Source organism: Melopsittacus undulatus (genome assembly GCF_012275295.1).
Source record: "Melopsittacus undulatus isolate bMelUnd1 chromosome W unlocalized genomic scaffold, bMelUnd1.mat.Z SUPER_W_unloc_3, whole genome shotgun sequence".
Classification (NCBI taxonomy): Eukaryota; Metazoa; Chordata; class Aves; order Psittaciformes; family Psittaculidae; genus Melopsittacus; species Melopsittacus undulatus.
The window spans coordinates 1089913-1108407 of NW_022993945.1; the positions used below are offsets into that span (position 1 = coordinate 1089913).

General features: G+C 38.5%; 1 protein-coding gene across 1 annotated transcript in view; it reads left to right on the forward strand.

The window, feature by feature from the left end:
- Nucleotides 1-18495, forward strand: part of LOC117438249 (ubiquitin carboxyl-terminal hydrolase 10-like) — a 51995-nt gene that overhangs the window by 17641 nt on the left and 15859 nt on the right. Inside the window, exons 4-5 of the mRNA XM_034073768.1 lie at nucleotides 9191-10198; nucleotides 16948-17039. Of these exons, the coding sequence (XP_033929659.1) occupies nucleotides 9191-10198; nucleotides 16948-17039 (1100 nt within the window). The remainder of the gene's footprint in view (nucleotides 1-9190; nucleotides 10199-16947; nucleotides 17040-18495) is intronic.

Below are 18495 nucleotides of genomic sequence, written 5' to 3' on the forward strand. Positions count from 1 at the left end.
AGAGGGATGGGGAGGAGAATCGAAAGAACATAAATCCCATGGGTTGAGATAAGAACACTCCAATTACTAAAGTATAGTACTGTCCTGGGTTCAGCAGTAGCAACCATTTCTCTCAGTAGCTGGTGCAGCACTGTGTTTTTGACTTTTGGCCTGGGAACAGCACTGATAACACCGATATTTTTAGTTGTTGCTAAGAAATGTTTACTCTGACCAAGGACTTTGTGAGTCTCATGTTCTGCCAGGGAGGAGGGGAAGCCAGGAGGAAGCAGAGACAGGACACCTGACCCAAACTAGCCAAAGAGGTATTCCATACCATGCATGTCATGCCCAGTATAAAAGTGGGGGCAGTTACCCAGAAGGGCAAGCTCATTGCTTGGTTCAGGCTGGGTATTGGTTGGCAGGTAGTGAGCAGTTATATTCTCTTCCCTTGTTATTTCCCTTTTTGTTATTATTGTAGGTTGCAGAAGTACTAGTTTTGTGTTATACCTTAGTTACTAAACTGCTCTTATCTCAACCTGTGGGAGTTCTTTCGATTCTCCTCCCCATCCCTCTGGGGGTGGGGGGAGGAAGACGTGGGGGAGTGAGCTGCATAGTTCTGAGTTACTGGCTGGGCTTAAACCACAACAAATACAAAAGTACTTCTACTACCAGTAATTATGATGATAAGAGAAATAACAAGGGGAGAGAATATAAAATTAAAAGGGGAAAGGAAAACAATAAACACAAGTGATGCACAATGCAGTTCCTCACCACCCGCTGACCTGAGCAGCGATCTGGGCCTTCTGTGTGACTCCCCCCAGTGTATATACTGGGCATGAGTTACTGTGGTATGGAATACCCCTTTGGCTAATTTGGGTCTGGTGTCCTGTCTGTTTCCTCTGGGCTTCCTGTGTCCCTCCTCACTGGCAGAGCATAAAAGGCTGAAAAGTCTTTGATCAGGGTAAGCACTACTTAGTGACAACTAAAACATTGATGTGTTATCAGCGTTTTTCTTGGACTAAAGCTCAAACACAGCAGTGCACCACCTACTAAGAAGGTGAAAAATAACTCTTACAGCTGTACCTAGGGCACTATAGTGCATAGAATTTGTCCTTGGAGCATCTGTTGATACTTGTTTTAATGTGTGTGTCATTTTGTTCGGGACAGATATATCTGTTTCAGTCCATTCAGGAACAGCACTGTGAAGTAGATTGAAACAAAGATGCCCAGAAGCAAAGTGGAAAGTCAAAACAAATAGAAAAAATTACCTCTCTTTTTATTTAAGTGAACCTGACACAATCTTATGGCAAATGAGCTTCTGCCAATCATTCCATAGACTAACTGTACAGTAGCTACTGGTATTTATTATTCTAATCCTGCTGTTTAATATTGGTTATGCTCTTAGCAAGATTTTAGCCTACCATGTTCGTGTTGCACATTCAGCTAAATTACCAGTGTGCTGTAATTGTAAGGGATGTGTTTTGTTTTCTGCTCCTCACTTGTCCCGAGTTGGCTTTTGTGATTGTCTAGTGTACATAACACTGCTTGGATTATTTTTGCTTTTGCTATCTTAGCTTTTGGTGCCACAAGAGCTGGAAGGTTGCTGGAGAGGAGCAGGAGAGGAGTGCAGAAGTGAACACTTTGACTTTTGGCTGTGGTAGACTTACCGCGGTTTTTGTTTCAAAGCATTTTTTTTTAACTGCGGTTTTGGAAAAGAAGCAGAAATCACAGATTTTTTTTTAACTGGTAGAGATTTGAAATGTGCCTAATAGTTCATTCTTATCATGCCTGGAGGAATACCAGGAGTTGCGAGTTGTCCTTGTGCTTTGTACTATTGTAACAAAGGGTAAAGAACTAGCTTTTGATTCATGCTTGAACTAATAAGTTGGTCCATAGGCAGAAGAACTAATGAGGAGTAGTTTTGTTGTGGACTTGTGTCCTATATCTCTTAAAACCCTGTGCACTGCATTTGCAAGCAGATGAAGCTGTGGTTGGTTTTGAGTTGTGTGTGCTGACAGGGCTGATAGCCAGTTAGTGCTGCTGCTAACCAGCTAGGTGATGCCTGAGATCTCCCAGACCTTCCCTCTTCAGTGGGTATCAGGCAGTAGCTTTCCACCTCCCTGCCTCTAGGCTGCTGATCTTTATGAAAAGAAATTTAAGCCCTCTTTTCTGGTTGGTGATAGCAAGTCACTGACTGTAGAAGTACTTGCTGAATGGTGGATTGACAGGCACGGTGTTATAGAATGATTTCTGATGAGTGTAGTGGAGAGGTGAAGAAAACTTGAAATTTAGGCTCTTGTTAACATGATTTAGAGAAATCAGATGGGTATGGAGAGTTTTTCTTCATCCTTTTTGTTTGTTTCCTTCAGCCTGACTGGCAGCAGAATTGAAATTGATAAGTGAAATGTGTTTACTACTCAGTTAAAAGATCAAAACAGAAAAGTAATTAACACTGTATTATATGTATATCTTTGTTTATTAATTCATAATACGTTGGTATTGCATGTGTAAGTCAGGCCTCAACACGCAATGTTTGTTAAATATGTATTCTGTAGATTGGTTTTTTGTTGGTTTTTTTTTTTCCTAAAGCTAAAATTTTCATCAGCAGACTTTCCTAGAAAGTATCTGGAGTGTTTCAAAATACTTACATTGACAGTTATCTGTCAGAACATTCTCCACTAGCCTCTGTGCTCCCATGTGATTATTTCCTTAGGTGTGCAAATAACCTTCTCCCCCAGCCCCCCCTGAACTCTGTTGCTTGCTTTTTTTGTTGTTGTGGTGGTGGTGGTTTTTTTTTGTTTGGTTTTTTTTCTGTTTGTTTGGTTTTGGTTTTTTTTTTTTTTTTTTTTTAAACAAGCCAAAATATAGTGGTATACTTGGAAGTATGCATGTACTGATGTGTCATACATAATGTAAGCTGCACAAAATCCTTACAGTTTAGCAGTGCATGAACTTACACTGCTTTTGGAAATAGTATTTTGTGTTGTTTGGTTCTCTAGTAACAGTCTAGTCAGAGTTTTAACTCTGAAATGTTTTTTTTTAGCTCCCTTGTCTTTGAAGAAACAGAAAATACTAAAATTAGTGTCTTTTGAGACAGTAACATACATATCCTTGAAAGACCTACAAAACTTATAAGTACTAATGTTAGCATAAGAATATACACATAACCACTGGAATGGTTATATGAGGTGCTTTATTGCAGCCCTGGGAAACCAGGGGCGCTCTCCCAAATCTGGCTTTGACCTCGTCACATCGCGCTCGCAATTTATACATCAAAAGTTTCGCAATTAATGCATATTCAACCTAAATTGCTACCTTAACTAATACGTATACATCAGGGATTGATTGCCTCATCAATCTATTACGACATCAGCCTCTTTTGCGCTTGCACAGCCGCCCTCTGGTGGTCGTCCTGATGAAGTAAGGAGTCTTCCTCAGATGAAGTAAGAAGTCTTCCTCGCTTTGTCCTTTTCACCTGTCCGTTCTTTGGACAGGCCCCAACCATTATGTGGATGCCAGCATTCTCTTGTTTTCACTTGGCTGCCTCTGGTCAGTCTGCATGTTCTGCTTGGATAAGGTTTTACAATACTTTCTTAAATCCACCCATGCCTAAATTACAACTAAGGTACAGAACAGCAAAGTTACAACTAAGGTATAAAACTATTAACTAAGGTACAGAACAGCAAAATTACAATATATAAAGGCCTTCTATTGATTTACAAACTTTCAAATATAATTATTTTTAACATAAAATTTCATCATTTTCTAACATTTCCCCCCTTTGAAAATACTTCATCTTCAGCAAGTATTTTCACTTCTTTGAACTTATGTAGCTGTCTCCTTATAGGTAGGCGAGGGTGTTGGGTATTTTGGATACTCTCTCGTTACTGTTTCTATAATTCGATGGGTTCATGCACTGCTGCGGGCTATTTTCCTTCGGATACAGAAATACATCAGATATATAATCAAAAACACAATTAATATCATGATTACAGTTTGTATGAGGGAACGAACCCATCCAGTAAGATGAAGGCCCAAACTGTCAAATAATGCTCCAATCCAATTTTCTTCACTATTTTCCTTTTCCTTTTGTGCTTCTTGTTCAATTTTGGTCAGCTGGGAAATATCATGCTCTGTACCTGCAGTCACATTGGGAATGTGAACGCAGCAATGGTCCACTCTGTCTTTTAATATCCACAGACACCATGCTCTTTAAGTAACAACATGTCTAATGCCATGCTGTTCTGCAAGGTCATTTTGGTTGTCGCCTGTATTTGCAAATTTAAATCTCTGAATCCCTTCTTCGTTATTCTAGCTAATCTTTCCGTTTGACCAATCAACTTGTCAATCATTTCTCTGTTTCGATATGCTGCCACTTGGGCAAATAGGGATTCTAAAGCCCATCCTACTTTAACACCCGTGGAGGGTTCCTGCCAAGTGTCTTCATCATCATTTATATCTCTTCTTGTTCTAATTTTCAGGGTTTCCAATTTGCCTTTAAATGGTAATTTCTTCCAAATTGGACAAAGAGTAGGTAGTCCCAGAGTAATTTCTTTAGCTGGACCTTCCATGGATAGATGGGTAGTCCAGGTTCCATCACTAGCTGCCCAGACAAAATGTCCCATACTATGCACTGCTGAATACCTACAGCCTATATAATTATCTGGGATGTTAGTTGTTTCTCCTCCGATTTTTAGTCCCCAACATGCACAGCCGGACATTAAAGCAATCTTAACTGTGAGTATTGTAATCTTTTCAGGGTCAGTATCACAATCCAAAATTTTGTACAATTCTACCAGGGCATATTTCTGATAATATCTCGACTAACCTTATCCATGGACAGCAAGGTATTTATGTCTCCTGTTGCATTTTGTTTCCCTGTCCATTTAAAACACCAAGGTGTGTTTCTAATATACTGGAATTTCTGCAGAATACTCATTGACTAAACTGTGTCCCAATTTTGTTTTGAATTTTTTACTTGTCTGTTTACCTTAATTTCTTTATCATAAATACATCGTTCAAATTCTCCTCTTATAGAGGTAAACTGAGAATTTAATTTTTTTGCATAATGACTTTGATACCAAAAGTGCAGGGTCCCCGAGAAGACCTTCTTTTTGATATTCTGTCACCGTTATATTTTTATCTTTTTCCTGACAAGCAATTGTTTTGTTAATTTCTGGAAGTGAAAACGTTATTATTCTCAGATGTCACAATTGCTATATTGCGGAAAGAGAATCCAAACTAGACAAATTTAAAAAAATTTAGTAGGTCCTATTTCCTACATATGCCAAGTACAGGCTGCTGGGCCTGCCCTTTTTCTCGTGGATGGCTCTCTGATAACAGGGGAGGCCATCCCTCACATCAAGGTCTGGCATAGCATGTGTCCCCACCGCTCCATGCCTGCTGGGTTGCAGCCAGCAGCAGAGCTAAAGGTTCTTCTTGGCAAACACAGGGGCCAACCCAATCTTGCCCTTGACTGTGGTAGCAGGCGTTTGATGAACCTCAGTCCTTGCACCCTGTTGTCAATGCAGCCCTTCACCTGCTTTATCCAGTAACAAGTCACTACTACAGCAAAGAACACACAGATTTACATTAGCAGAGTAACTATTACAGAGTGCATCACCATGTTGAAGATGCTGATGGCAGTGAGTGAATAGCCAAAGAAATTTCTTACCAGTGGAGTACTCCCACCCTCTTAATTTGTTCCATCACCTGCTTTATAACACTACCACGTATTAGAATCTTTCTAGCTTTTGCTTTACCATTTTCTAGCAGCTGCTGCAAATTTGCATGCTCTAACATCTCTTTTACAAGTGATAAATCCATACTATAGAAAGTATAGTTTCTTATTAGCAACTGGCTAGTAAATATAGGTGGTTTTATACAAAATCACAACCTCTAATAATTTACAAGCACACATATTCAAGTTGTTACTTTTCAGTTACCCCCAAGTGATGTTTGCAATCATTCGTTTTTCTCTTCCTCTATCTCATTTTGCTTGGGGTATTCACAGCCAGCTCCTGTAGCTGAGGCATCGAGTTCTTCCACTCATCTGTCCAGCTCATGGCAAGGCTTGACAAACTTTGCAGGCAGCCACCATGGACCTGTGGGTAGGAAGACACAAATATACCCCCTCTCCCAAGGTTATCAGTTCTTGAGAAATAGACAGGTTAAAGTGATTCCTTAAAGCAGAAGCATTCTGATGCGAAAAGAATGTGAAGCAGCTGCAGAAGTAAGCTGCACACTTTTAACAGTCAAAGGGTTTTGCTGTACAATTACCCACCTTTTTTTCCTTTCTCTGCCACCCTGATGCAGCTTAGGTGACGGCTGATAAAGCTTGTGGTAGCATTTCCCCTCTCGTTTTTTCAGCTAGCAGTTCTTGTTTCAACCGATCTGTTCCTCCAAGTCTTGGATTCACCCCCAGGTTATAAACTGCCCCAATACTTCAATAAATTGAGAGGTTTGTTTTTGTTTTGTTTTGTTTTCCAATCTTCGGCTGCAGAGTCCATCCTGGCAGTTCCACCAGTGGAGCACTGGGAGTCGAATTGGAGGGCGACTTCTTCTGAACATGGCTACCGAACTCATAATTCTGTCTCTGTTTTTTCTTTTTTTTTTTCCCTTCCCAAAGTCGCTCACCCTGCTTTATGCAGCTACAAACGCTGGCCTGCTCAGCAGCAGCAACAAATACCTGCCGGTAACTGCAGTTTTGCATTAACCCTTTGCAGTCTGCAATACCATTTCTCTCTCGTCCTCCCCTTTGACGAGTTTGGTGCGAGACTGGAGTGGCAGGGAGATCTGCATTCTGTCCACCCTTACATCCGTGACCACTCTCACTCTTGAGATCACTATTGCTATTGTCCTCCTCCCCCCTTTCTTCATTTGTTACCGGTGGGCTGACGGAGCCACTGTCAAATCAAGGTTTTCGTCATCCTTCTGGTGCTGCAAACTGTTTTCTAAAGCAAAACACCCAATACGCTTTTTCTCAGTAACACATCCCTTACATTGTTCATTTGTATTAGTTTTAACAACCTTGATTCCACAGGATTTTTGCCACTTCTCATTATTTCTTAACTTGAAAAGATCTACATATGGCACTTCATCCCATTTTCCTTCTCTTTACAAAACAATATTAGTTGCAATATGGTATTATAATGTAGAGTTCCATTTTCAGGCCATTTTTCTTGATCTTCCAATTCATATTGTGTCCACCAAATATTACAATAATCAATCAACTTACTTTTCCCCATAGTTTGCCCAAACCGCCCTTCCTTCCAATGGCTTAAAAGACAGCCTAACGGAGATGATTTGGGAATTGACAGCATTTTGTGAGTACAAAGAAATTCCTAAGGAAACAAGTTCCTTTACACCACAAGTTAATTCCTAAGGAAACGGGTTCCTTTACACTACAAATTAATTTCTACAGAAACAAGTTCCTTTACTAAGTTACTTCGCTGAACCTGCAGGGCTTACGCCACTGTCTAACAGATGGCACCCAAATGCTGTCTCTGCAGCATTACCAGACCAGATTTGCCAAACCTGCAGGGCTTTCGCCACTGTCTAACGGACGGTGCCTAGGCTTTTCCCCGGGAGCTCCCTAGCCCAACCAGGCGCAGCTTTCGCCACGTCTAACTGGCAGGCTTTACCAGACCAGACTTCACCAGAAGTCGGTATACCATACATTACTACAATTGGTACCATTACTAAATTAAACAACTTAAAAGCACCTTTCTTACTGTGTCAGAGGTCCGTTGTGAGCAGTGGAGGTCGGTTGCGGCTGATAACTCCCCGAGAATCTCTTGGTACCGGCTGGAGCTGGTTCAAGACGTGATCCGCCTCAGCAATGCCCGCAAGGTCCCATCTGGGTCGTCAAAATGTTAGCATGAGAATGTACACATAATCACTGGAATGGTTATATGAGGTGCTTTATTGCAGTGCTGGGAAACCAGGGGCACTTGCCCAAATCTGGCTTTGACCTCGTCACATCGCGCTCTTTGTCCTTTTCACCTGTCCGTTCTTTGGACAGGCCCCAACCATTATGTGGATGCTAGTATTCTCTTGTTTTCACTTGGCTGCCTCTGGTCAGTCTGCATGTTCTGCTTGGATAAGGTTTTACAATACTTTCTTAAATCCACCCATGCCTAAATTACAACTAAGGTACAGAACAGCAAAGTTACAACTAAGGTACAAAACAATTAACTAAGGTACAGAACAGCAAAATTACAATATATAAAGGCCTTCTATTGATTTACAAACTTTCAAATATAATTATTTTTAACATAAAATTTCACCCTTTTCTAACACTAAAACATGAGCTTACCTTTAACATTCTGAGACTCAGTTTCACCAATTTTCTCTCTTTATTTGATAGCTATGAAAATTTCTGTAACTGAAGTATTCAGTGTTGTTAGTTACCACACATGCATTATGAAACTAAGTTCCATGAAATTGCAGTACTTTGTGACTGACAGTATTTTGTGGTACTGTAGCCTGCCAGGAGGATATTTCTTAGCCTTTCTGTAAAGAGCATATCAAAGTTCCAAGGTAGATAAATAAATAAGAAAAAAAACCAAAAAACCAAACAAAAAAAATCCCAAACCTGTTCATATTTTTTTTTTAGCCTAGAGTTTCAAAAGATGTAATTGCCTTGTTTCCATACAATTAATGAAAACTTTTTCAGTTATTAAGGATTATGATGAATCTTTATACACCAAGAAAACCAAACCGCACCACCCCAACACCAAACTCCACATGTGGAAATTATTTTTAAAAGTTTAACAGGTTAAGGCTTGGATTTTGTAATTGTCAGTGGAAAAGACTGGCTTTAAAAAAAGTGGGAAGTTACAGCATTGCACCGCATTTTATACACAGTTATCCAGTAATTAATACAGATTATTGCTAGAGTCATTGGGCCTTAATAGTTTTTCTTTGTGGGTGAATTTAATAGGTGTTAGTTATATGCAGGAATTGTGCAGTGGTTTGGGAAATTGCATACCCTGTTTAAGAAAATCTGAATCATACTCTGTTATCTTTAACAAAATTATGTTTTGAAATAGTCTTCAGGATTGAGATAGAGAGTAAGAATTATTTTAATTTGAGGGAATGTAGTTTGTTTTCTGAGATATAGGAAAATATGGGGTTGTTTTCTTGATTTTTGTAGGTTTTTTTTTATTAGGTGTCATTCATTAATTCAGTTTTCCTTTCTCTTGTCCAGGGAAAGAGTACCAGAGAATTGAATTTGGTGTTAATGAGGTTATTGAGACACAGTCATCTGTACTAAATAACATAGATTACAGTATTTCAAGTACTCTGAATCCTCAGGCTCCAGAATTCATTCTCGGTTGTGCACCTGCTCAGAAAACCCCTGATGATGATGAAACAAACTACAACTCCATTGACTGCCAGTTCACTGATCCAAACCTTGCTTTGGACAGTGGTTCTAACACTGAAAGTGATGGTCTTGGACAAAGGGAGCGTAAAAAGAAGAAAAAAAGACCACCTGGATATTACAGTTACTTGGAAGATGTCAGTGATGGCATTACTCCCACAGAAGCTCTTGTAAATGGCCATGCAAATTCCTCAGGACTAAACAGTATAAGCACAGAGGATACAGAACTGATGGGAGACATACCTTCACTGGCCACACCAAGGACTTTCAACAGCCCAGACAACTCTGTGGACTTCATTAATGAAGCTATCTCTGATAATTCTGTTTCTAGTGCACTAGACAATACCAGAACTGCAGGGCAGCCTGAGATATGCTGTGTTACTAATTCTGAACAGTTTTGCATCCCCTCAGAGACTGGCAGCAATAGCCCTTTAAGGACAGTTATTGTACAGTCTTATGCTGGTGCAGATACTACTGAAAATCTTGGTGTTACTAATGGACAAACACTTGAATCCTCTGTTGAGGGCACAGCTGCCAGTGGGGTAGAATTGCATGCTGTGGAAAACACTGACTCAGACCAAGCTAAGCCTGAGGAAGCTTCACCTACTACTGAGGCAACAGTCCTGGTTGCAGGATCAGTCCCTATTAATCCGCCTGCAAAATCGTGGGCTAGTCTTTTTCACAGTTCCAAGCCCTCTGCTTCCACATCTGTGGTCTATGTTGAGACTAAGTATACCCCTCCTGCCACATCTACTTTGGTCCCTGAAAAACAGGTTGAAGTCAAAGAGGGACCTATTCCAGTCTCGGAGGATCCTGTAGCCGTAAAGATTGCAGGTATAGTTAATGCACACGAATGGATGTTACAGTAGAAGGGTATTAACTCTGTAAGCAGGAGTGTATAATATCAATAGAGAAAATTCCTCTGTTAATGTTCTTAGTAAGATGTCTGTTCAAACACTGCATGAAAGATGTAATTTAAAGCTAGTTTTGTATCCCCAAGTAAACATCCCAAAGAGACATTACCATGTCATCATTCTGGATACTGTAAAGTTATTGCTACATGTCAAACTGTTTAAGTGATCTGTGAGTTTTAAATAGGCTGGTGGAGAATACATTTGAAAAGTTTGTTCTGAAAATGGTGCATTATATTATCCAGTATTTACAATCTTTTAATGCATTCCATTACAAGAAGGGAAGAGTATTAATGTATTTATGCCAAAGTAGCTGAAATTCCTGGACACGTACAGTAGCTTAAATAGGTTTTGCTTTGGAAATTCTAATTCAGGAAATATTTTATTTATTTATTAACATGCTGTTTGAGGTGCATGTCTGTCAAATTTTGAAGAATTATCCTTTACTATTATATACAATATTATTTTATTTAGAAACAGTGCTAACTGTTGCCTGTTTAAGGACCATAAGGAACTGTTCAGAGGGTGCATCAGGGAAGGCAGTGCATGATGCAAAGGCTTTGACAATTGCTCCTGTCGTATTTGTGGTTCTAATGAGAAATGCTGGAATGTGCGTGAGATCATGTTTTGCAGATTTAGTCAGAAAACATAAAGAAAAATATCCAGTTGGTTGCATTTTGTGTCACTGACCCATGAGTGTTGGAACAAAAATAATTGTTTTAAATGTGTGAAATAGTCTGCACGTGAAAAGGCTTGTGCAAAGTCCTGCTGGTCATGCTACAAGCTAATGTATGAGTACAATGGCCTTTTGTGTGTGACAGCTTCAAGGTTTCTATTCTAACCAGAAGCTGACCTGGATATTTCTGTAGAGAATACCCAGAAGTATATGCTTGCCTCTCATTCCCTCCTTACTCAGTAACAGTTTCACTACTTAAGAGGAAAGCTGTCAGAATAAATTTATATTTGTGTATTTTTCACTTAGTTATCACAAACGCAGTGGACTATTAAAAAATATGTATAAGCAGGTGATTATGGTTTGTATGAATCAATGCATGTAGAGCATGTTGTTCTCTTAAAATATTAAGTAATCATTTGGTAATGAATTTTAAGTTAAAACTATTTTATGACAACTGTAAAGCTAGAATTGCTTGCCATAGAAGAAAAAGTTGGATTTTTTTTAATCTTGTCCAAGTTGCTTCAGATTTAAGTCAACTTTCTATTTTCTAGATTTCTACTGGTTTTGTACTGTTTTTTGCCACCAGGTGGGAGCAGAGCTTTTTATTTTCTCTTTAATGTATTTAAATAGTGGTGTAATTTTTAGACAGTTTTCTTCTGTGCCTTCACTATTAGCTAGCTGGTTTTGCAGAGGAATAATCTGAATGTAGATCCTTTACCAGTGAAAAAGAATTAATCTTCTCATTTTCACAGATTTAGATAGGAGTTATATTACTGCAGTTGCTGTAATTCAGATGCTACTGATTATGGTCTAAAATGTTCACTTAGAGATTTGAATGCCATGTAATAGATGCTTTGCTCTGTGGAAAAAGGTGACTGGCTTCATGGTCTGTTCTTTTTTTAATATTCTCAGTTGTTTGGAAAGTAGGTGCATCAGTGCTTTGTTCATATACCCACACTTAAAAATGTTATGTTTCAATTTATGATTTCCAGGCAGATCATTTGCTTTGTTCTGTACATATTTAATATAAAATCTTCTACCTAGGTTAACACCACTGTGTAGGTAGCTGCTGATTGTGTTCTTTGTTTTCTGTGTGACTGAGTTGAGATCCTGTTACTGGATTTGCTGGGAATTCACCAGTTTCAACTCATGCCAATGGGAAAGAATTTTTGACCACAAGTGCCATAGGGTGCTAAACACAGGTAAAATCCAGACCTAAAGTATCTTGATTTTAACAAGCAAAGCTAGCAAATCTTCTGACTTAATGTTGGAGCTCTGAGGCTCTTATGTACAGTTTTCATTTAGATCGGGTGCTCAGGACACAAGGAGATACATTGCTGCTTTGTGTCTTAATTTCAGCAGCTATTACAAGGTAGATTAAAGATTCACAGGCACCTTGATGATAGTTTAATATTGCTTGATTCAACCTGCAAGCATCTGTGGTTTCTTAAACAAAAGCTGTACAAGATAAGGAGATGATCAGGACTAGAAAATAAATAAACCGGACAAATTCCATGTTAATATTACTGACAAAAAAAAACCCCAAACAACTGAAGAGTTAATTTTAACAGGTGGCTAAGGTCTTTGGTAAGAAGCTTCACTGGCAACACCAGTGAGCAAGTTAAAACAACTTCTGAAGCAAACTATGAACCATTGATGTTTATGTGGCAAAAGTCAAGGCAGATAACATCAGAATGGTAGAGAAGTACACATATAACACTTGCACATTTAGAAAGGGACAACTATAGTAATTATTCACCTTAGCCTACTTTAGATGCTAGGACAAACATAATAATTTGTTTCTGAGGGGTAGTAAGGTTATAAATGGTCTGTATTTGTGAAAAAAAAAAAAACAAAAAAAAAACCCAAAAAAATAAAACCAAAAAACCTGATTTCACTTGCCACATTTCACAGTTACTACCCTCTGATGCTTAACCTTATGATAGTTAATAATGCCCTATATAATGTTCTAAGTAAGCTTGGGAAATAAGTGGTTAGAAAATCTAGCTATTCTTTTAACTGTTCTTTGTAACTTCAGGAAAAATTTCCGTGGGAAAAGCTAAAATGATTTTTCCGAATCATGTTTTCTTGCAGTGTTTTTGTTGTGGATGATGGAATTAACAGTGCATGTAAAGCTTGTTTACAGCAGGCAGAATTTCAGATGAAGAAAACAAACACTTAAGGTCTGACTAATCTGGAATGTTTTTAAATTAGAGGGGAAGCCAGTAAATGCAAGTATGGAAGGATACACCAGAACAGAAATCAAATGGAAGCATACAGTACAAGGAACAAATGGTTGCTTGGTGATAGTATTAGAGAATTAAAAGGATCTGGAAGTTCTAGGGAATTGATAAGTGTCCTTAGTAAAGCTGAAGAAGGCAAATTTTTTTTCCAGTGTGTGTTAATACCAATTTACATGGGAAATCCTTCTCTTAGATGGAAGAACTTACAAGGCTAGACGAGCTCCATCTGCCTGGGTTTGAAGATAGGAGTTTTCCTTGTCTGTATGGACAGGTGAGGGTCGAAACGGCAGGTGACAAGGCGCATGGGAAGCTGCAGATCCAACCTTGCATGTGGGTGGACTAGGGCATGGGTCGCTCAAGATTGCCCCAGGAGATGACAGTCCTGGTCGGACACTTCCTGATTGCCTAAGCTGCTTTTTTCAACCAGATTCGCATATCCCACATGCCCTTGGTCATCATGCTTGTAGTAAGTGTGGGTAAAGCCCTTCCCAAATCTTCACTCGTGAAGCTAAGCCATCAATCACATGGAAAATATGGAAGATAAATATAATTCTGTTGTTGCTGTTGAGGACTTGATGGAAATGCCATCTTTAGACATTACTTCCCAAGGAAGATGCAACAGTGCGGCAGTGAAAAGAGAAGTAAGATATGAAATCCATACTCTTTGGGAAAACATTGAAAATTTGGATTTACTTTGTGTCAGATGAGATTCCTGGAGTAACATAAATTCATAAAGAAGATGGTGATTCATTGCTCTCCCAAGACTGCAGTGAACAAGACAAAACTTACTTAATTTAATTTGTATCAAAAAGATTTGTATCCAGCAATGTTGTCCTGGCATTGTCCAGGTTTGAAGAGAGATCCCAGCAATGTACATAATATTTGCCAAATAATGGTCTCAAGCTGTGTTAAGTTACCAATTTGTAACATGTATCTCTTCAGCATGGAGACCATATCCACATTGTTTGTCTTAAAATGGTTAAAAAAACTTTGGACTTGATTAGGGAATGACCTTCTGGTTTGTTTTTTAATTTGACTGGTATTTATAACACCATCACCCTGTGAATGAACCTTGGCAAAACATTTTCTATTTGTCAACAGAAATTTCTAAACATGGTAATACTGTTTCAGATGTTTTCAAATCAAGGCCACGGTCAATATCCACCAAAGGGAATGTCAATTCATTGTAATAAGTGATGTGTGCTTTCCAACAGGTTTTCACATTTTAAGTAGATTTTCTCATAGTTCTAAGTGTATTTTTCTTCTGATAGCTTGTAAGAATTTTTAGTTATTGTGTAAATGTTAGGTGTGAAATTAAAATGTGGTATTGAATGAAGTTGCTGTACTGTCCTGGGTTTAGCAGTAGCAGTGCTGAAATAGCTGAAGTAGCAAAATTTCTTTATGTTAAAGGAAATAAAACTTAATAATTGCTATAAACATTGTTTATAAAGCAGGTTTATGGCCACAAGAGGATGCTAAAGGTCCTAATAATATTATAACAAAAAATGGGAAAAATACAGTACACACCAGAAGGCTGTGTTGCCATTCAGCGAGACCTGGACAGGCTGCAGAGTTGGGTGGGGAGAAACTTAATGAAATTCAACAAGGGCTAGTGGAGAGTCTTGCATCTGGGGAAGAACAACCTCATGTACCTGTACAGGTTGGGGGTTGACCTGCTGAAAGGGGAAAGGGACCTGGGGGTCCTGGTGGATAGAAGGATGACCATGAGCCAGCAATGTGCCCTTTTGGCCAAGAAGGCAAATGGCATCCTAGGGTGCATTAGAAAGGGTGTGGTTAGTAGGGCAAGAGAGGTTCTCCTACCCCTCCACTCTGCCTTGGTGAGGCTGCATCTGGAATACTACGTCCAGTTCTGGGCCCCTCAGTTCAAGAAGGACAGGGAATTGCTTGAAAGAGTCCAGCGCAGAGCCACAAAGATGATTAAAGGAGTGGAACACCTCCCTTATGAGGAGAGGCTGAGGGAGCTGGGTCTCTAGCTTGGAGAAGAGGAGACTGAGGGGTGACCTCATCAGTGTTTACAAATATGTAAAGGGTGGGTGTCAGGATGATGGAGTTAGGTTTTTTTCAGTGATATCCAGTGATAGGACAAGGGGCAATGGGTGTAAACTGGAGCATAGGAGGTTCCATGTGAACATCAGGAAGAACTTCTTTACTGTAAGAGTGACAGAGCACTGGAACAGGTTGCCCAGGGTGGTTGTGGAGTCTCCTACATTGGAGATATTCAAGGCCCGCCTGGACAAGTTCTTGTGTGATGTACTCTAGGTTACCCTGCTCTTGCAAGGGGGTTGGACTAGATGATCTTTTGAGGTCCTTTCCAACCCTTGGGATTCTGTGATTCACATGAAGTTATTAATAGACATATCACTAAATACCTTTTTCATTATTTTAATCCTAATTTTCAACTGTGCTTAGTTATACTAACAGAAAGATTGTGTCTGTGCACATCATGTTTCAAACTGCTGCTTTAACAGTAAGTTCTGAAATACTTGAGCTATAATTTGTAACATCTATATGAATACTCAAGAATTTTTATCTACATCAGCACTAGGTGCTAACATCTGTTTTACATCATTTTGCTGTCCGCCCTTTCAGGTGGCAGGTTCTTTATGTAATAGAAGACTGCTTTAAACTTCTTTATGGTTTTATTTGGTTAGAACTGGTGGTGTCAGCAGGAAATGGGATCTTATAGGTAAAGAGAGAGTTCGGAAGTAGAAGGACATGGATTTTGCTTGCAATTCTGCCGCCTCCTCTGCTTAGTTATGGCTTAATGCCTCTTCCACCTATGTCATGTTATCTTGTCTGTTTAGATAGTCCTTCTAGTGAACAGCTCAAACTCTTTTAAGTTTGTGCAGCATAGCATATAAGGGCTTTAGAGGCCCTCATGTTTATTATAAAAATAAATAATGCCATTGGTAGACAATTGCTATGTTTATTTGCAGGTTTTATTTTGTCTTGTATGCCTCTTATCCTTAGTTTGCAAATTTAAAACATACCAGATCCATTATTTTCCTTAAACAGTTTTTATTTAGGTACCTATATAACAGGTCAGACTTCCTGGAAAAACTCCCCCTGTTGCTCTTCATTTCATAACTGAGACAGACTTATTTATGTGCAATGGTTTCTAATTTTTAAACTTGGGCCATTGCTGAAGTTTTTGAAAGCAGTAGGCATTGTATTATGTAAGTCTGTTATCTTAGAGATTTTAGAAATCTTAAACTGGTAAATAAAACATGCTGTTTTGAAGACAACGTTAACATCTGCCTGTTCTGTTTGCACTAAGATATTTTTGGTGTAAGATAGTGTATGTTGAAACTTGTAAACAGACTGCTGAGTCAGCTTCATCTTTCTTCAAAGCAAAGCGATTTGGGGAATACATAGAAGTGGTGGCAAGGGATTACAGTTAATTGGATTTTATATCTATATATGTATCTATATTAATATAAGTATCTGATTTTAGAAAAATAGAAACAAATAGGTTTTCTCAGTTCTGAAATTATGATGGTTAGTTTTTGTATCAGCATCCTCCTGACCTAAATTCCAGTCTGTCTTTGGTTGAAGAAATATGTCTGATTTGAAATATGAGCAGTGTTTAAATGGAGTAAAAATTACTTGCTGAATTTTCTGGGAATCTTGTTGATTTATTTGAATTATTTTGTAATGTAGCAGCAGATACTTGTTTTGATGGCTAGCATGTGTATTTTGTTGAGGTTCATTTTACTGTTTCTCATTCTGCAGAAATACTGGAAAATGTAAGACTAATACATAAACCAGTGTCTTTGCAACCGCGAGGGCTGATCAACAAAGGAAACTGGTGCTACATCAATGCTGTATCCTTATCTTGGGAAAAATTAATACACTTAAAATTAGTATATTGTATCTGTCATAATTTTTCTGGATTATTGTCCTGGGTTCAGCTGTAACAGGTATTTTTCTCCTTCTTAGTAGCTGGCACAATGCTGTGTTATTTTATAAAATGTTTGTCTTTCTGTATCCTACTACTGTGGTTAAAGAGTTTAAGGGTAGTGTCTAGAAATTCAGGGGTGTTTTGGATCACTGAACCTTGTGTTCAGAGTCCCCTTGCATTTGGTTGCACAATCCTGTTTGCACTTTGTTCCCTCTGTCAAAATATTTCAGAACTTTCTCATGACTGAAATCCTTCTTGTAATTTCTAGTAATTTCATGGCTCTTTATGCATCAACTTACATGGTTGTTTCTCTTTTGTACTTGAAGTAACTATTTTTACCCTTATGCTTTGTTTTGACTATTTGGTGAGTGGATCACTTTTTTTTTCTGTTGAGCAGGCAGTCATGATTGTATCACTGTAAATGCAGTGTCTAAAATAATAATTTTGCAGCAGGATGGAAGATTAGCTCACTCGTAATGTATTAGAATTGTACTCCCCTGCAAAAATAACTTTTACCTTGGGTAACAGAAATCTGCCTTCTTCAGTGCTGTATTATGATACTTTAATATTTTTTATTAATATATCTATATCTCCTATGTTAGCAGTGGCTCACTGCAGGTGACAGGATACTTTAATTTCTAGTACTGCTAGAGAAAAATATTAAAACCAGTTTCAAGACCGATTGTTGCAGAACTTAATAACCTATTTCCAGACCAGCAACTGTGCTTTAAACTTCAGCTTTTATCTTACATAACCAATTTCTGCACTCGTGTATTAGCTCCCATTTTTTCAGTCTTAAAATGTTACATGGGAATTTGTAACTCAATTTTTGCATGCTGTAGGGATCAAGTTAATATATGTCTCTAGCTATTGAGATTGCTGTATTTTTTTGTAATTTCTTCTCTTCTCAGGTTTTCTAATACATTTCTTGTATTCACTGTTCTCACCAAGTAGCATGGATTTTTATGGTTTTAAAGTATTTCCTCCCAACTTACACTGTAGTTTTACTGGTTACTTCAAACTTCTTTACACTGCAGAATGTTTCACATCACAGTGGATATTTTTGCTTTGCTTTGGTTACAGGGGGAGTCATCACCTTTTAATTTTTGAAGCCTGTTAGCTGGCTGCTGACATTCTTTTCAGAAAACATGTTACAGGTTATCACTTGCCAATTTTCAAATTGTTTGTTATTATCAAATCTTCCCTATGAAAAATTTTTTCCTCTCCTGCACCTAGGTTAAATTTTTCCTTCCCCTTAAAGTTCTGACATTAAGTGTCAGTGAAATTACTGCATGTTACAAGACTGCTGGGGTTTTTTAGTATAATTTCTTAATAGTTAACATTATGATAAAAGTCCATCCATCTGTTCCAGTTTAGTT